The sequence below is a fragment of the Myotis brandtii genome, unplaced genomic scaffold (genome assembly GCF_000412655.1).
Source record: "Myotis brandtii unplaced genomic scaffold, ASM41265v1 scaffold207, whole genome shotgun sequence".
Lineage (NCBI taxonomy): Eukaryota > Metazoa > Chordata > Mammalia > Chiroptera > Vespertilionidae > Myotis > Myotis brandtii.
In genome coordinates, this window is record NW_005357736.1 from 168,870 (window position 1) to 171,424 (window position 2,555).

At 64.3% G+C, this 2,555-nt stretch overlaps 1 protein-coding gene across 1 annotated transcript in view; it reads right to left on the bottom strand.

Annotated features, from left to right (window-relative positions):
* The window catches only part of COL7A1 (collagen, type VII, alpha 1), a 48,956-nt gene that overhangs the window by 27,222 nt on the left and 19,179 nt on the right, over window positions 1-2,555 (bottom strand). The window contains 7 exon segments of the mRNA XM_014538979.1: window positions 6-69; window positions 348-383; window positions 461-496; window positions 1,567-1,611; window positions 1,697-1,759; window positions 2,250-2,285; window positions 2,506-2,553. Of these exon segments, the coding sequence (XP_014394465.1) occupies window positions 6-69; window positions 348-383; window positions 461-496; window positions 1,567-1,611; window positions 1,697-1,759; window positions 2,250-2,285; window positions 2,506-2,553 (328 nt within the window).

Here is a 2,555-nt window from a genome sequence, read left to right on the forward strand (position 1 = left end):
GAGGCCCGGGGGGCCGGGGAGGCCAGGGCTCCCAGGGGCTCCGCGGTCACCCTTGGGGCCATCGTGACCCTGTGGAGGCAGCCGGCATCAGGCCCTGAGGTCCCAGAACGACCAGAGCCATATCCCAGGGTCAGGGTCAGCGTCAGCGTCAGGGTCAGGGTCAGCGTCAGGGTTCACCTTGGGGCCCGGACTTCCTGGGACGCCAGGGAAACCCTGAGACATGACAGAACACGGGGGTCACACAGGACCGCGGGCCCGGGGAGGGGTCCGGCGGGGACGCCATGGCCGCTGTTGCTCCCAAGTCGGTCAGGGTCATGGGTTAGAGGTTGCAGAGGACTCGCACTCACTTCTCTGCCGGGGGCGCCCGCCTCTCCCTTCTCTCCCTGTGGAAGGAAGACAAGGGCACTGCAGCCACAGGCCTGGTGTGGGGCCGAGCGAGGCCCAGGGGTCAGGGCTTTACCTTCCTCCCGTCCTCGCCGGGGTCCCCAGCTTCTCCCTGTGGACAGAGGACACACATCAGCCCAAACAGCTCCAGCATCTGACCGTCTGGGCAGCGGTCAGGTGACCTCCGAGCCCATAGCTCCCAGCCTCCGTGGTCTCGGAGCGTGGCCTGTGGCCTGTGGCCCGTGATCATCCGTGTGAGCTGTTGCACGCCAGCGGGTGCGCCTGTGCAGGTCTGCTGGCTCCACCCTTAACTACACATGTGCTCCGTCTCTGGCTTCCTACACGTAACCCCCCGCTTGCACATATCCCAGTCTGTGTGTCAGCACGTGTGCCTGTGCGTGGGTCTGCGTGTCCCATGGGCAACACTGGGTAGGTGCGTGTGGGCGGGGCTTATGCCGCACGCACTGGATGAACACATGTCGGTACGTCCCTGGGGCTTGAGAAGTGTCTGTGTGACTTGTCTACAACTCTTATGTGTATCATCTCAGTCATGTGGCGCATGTATGTGTGTGAGTGACTATGGATACAAATGCACGTGTCCATGTCCCAGAATGTGTACATGTCAGAGCCTTGGGTGTGTGTCTCACCAAGTCCCAACACGGGTCCTCATGCGGCCCTGGGTCTGTCTTAGCACGTCTGAGTGCGTGTGGAGGTGTTTGTGTGACGTGTCTCCACGGGCCCTGGGTGTGGCCTCCCCGTGTCTGCTCACTCAGCCTGTGTCTGTGGCTCCTGGTCCGTGGCTGTGGGTTACCCTAGCCACGGCTGTGGGTGTGGGTGTGTCGGCCCATCTGAGCGCACCAGTGTGCCCACTGAGCTCACTGCAGCCGCTGTGTGCACACACGGGGCGTGTCTGCCCATCTCAGCGTGTCTGCATGTGCACTTCGTGCCTGCACCCTGGGCTGTGTGCATGTGCAGGTGGCCTGCGTGTCCCGTGTGTGTGCATGTGCAGATGGCCTGCGTGTCCTGTGTGTGCATGTACGGGTGGCCTGCGTGTCCCGTGTGTGTGCGTGTACAGGTGGCCTGCGTGTCCCGTGTGTGTGCATGTGCGGGTGGCCTGCGTGTCCCGTGTGTGTGCATGTGCAGGTGTTTCTCGGCAGGTTCGCCGTCCGCCCTGACACTCACGTGTTTCCCATTCAGGCCTGGCTTGCCGTCCTCGCCCGGCTTTCCCTGTGGGAAGAGACCATTGGCCGGAAGTCAGAGCTGGGGTGTGGGCGGTCGGGGGGCAGAAGGGCACCAGGAAACCAAGACTCACCAGTGGTCCAGGGAGGCCGGGGGGGCCGGGAGGTCCCTGTTCTCCTCGGAGGCCCGGAAGCCCCTGGAAAAAGCCTCTGCTAGGACTGAGGGGACACATGGCCTGGGAGACCCCATCGGGATGCTCCTCCAGCCCGGCCTGTGTGGCTCGGTGGTTGAGCCTTGACCTGTGACCAGGAGGTCACGGTTTGATTCCGGTCAGGGCACAGGCCCGGGTTACAGGCTCGATCCCCAGTGCGGGGCGTGCAGGAGGCAGCCGATCCACGATTCTCTCTCATCATGGATGTTTCTCTCTCCCCCTCTCCCTTCCTCTCTAAAATCAATCAATACATATTTTTTAAAAAGATGCTCCTCCAGTGTAGAGACCCACGGCCACAGCTGAAACTCCACGGGAAGGGACCCCAGGGCAGGGGCCAGAAGGGGGGGCTCGGCTAACACCTGCCGGGGACTGGACCCCCTGAGGACAGGACCCGACCACCTCCCTCCCCGCAGCCGGACACTGGGCTCTGATGATGGCGAACCCGGCCCCGCCCCCGACTCCTCCCCTTACTTACGTCTCTCCCGGGGTCCCCAGCTTTGCCCGGAGCACCCTGAGGAGAGACCCACAGTCAGGGAGCCCACAGTGGCCATGGGGTCAGGGACCCTGGTTGCTATGGACCCACGGCCTGCAGGGTAGCAGCACCCCCCCAGGCAGGTCCTGGGAGACGCACCCGACCCGCCCAGAGCACATCAACACCAAGAAGACCCCGTGAGGCCAGGGCCACTCAGAGGGGCGCAGGGAGGGGGCGCCAGGCAGGGACCACGACTCACGTGCAGCCCCGGGGGGCCAGTGGCTCCCGGCTTCCCGTCCAGCCCATTGC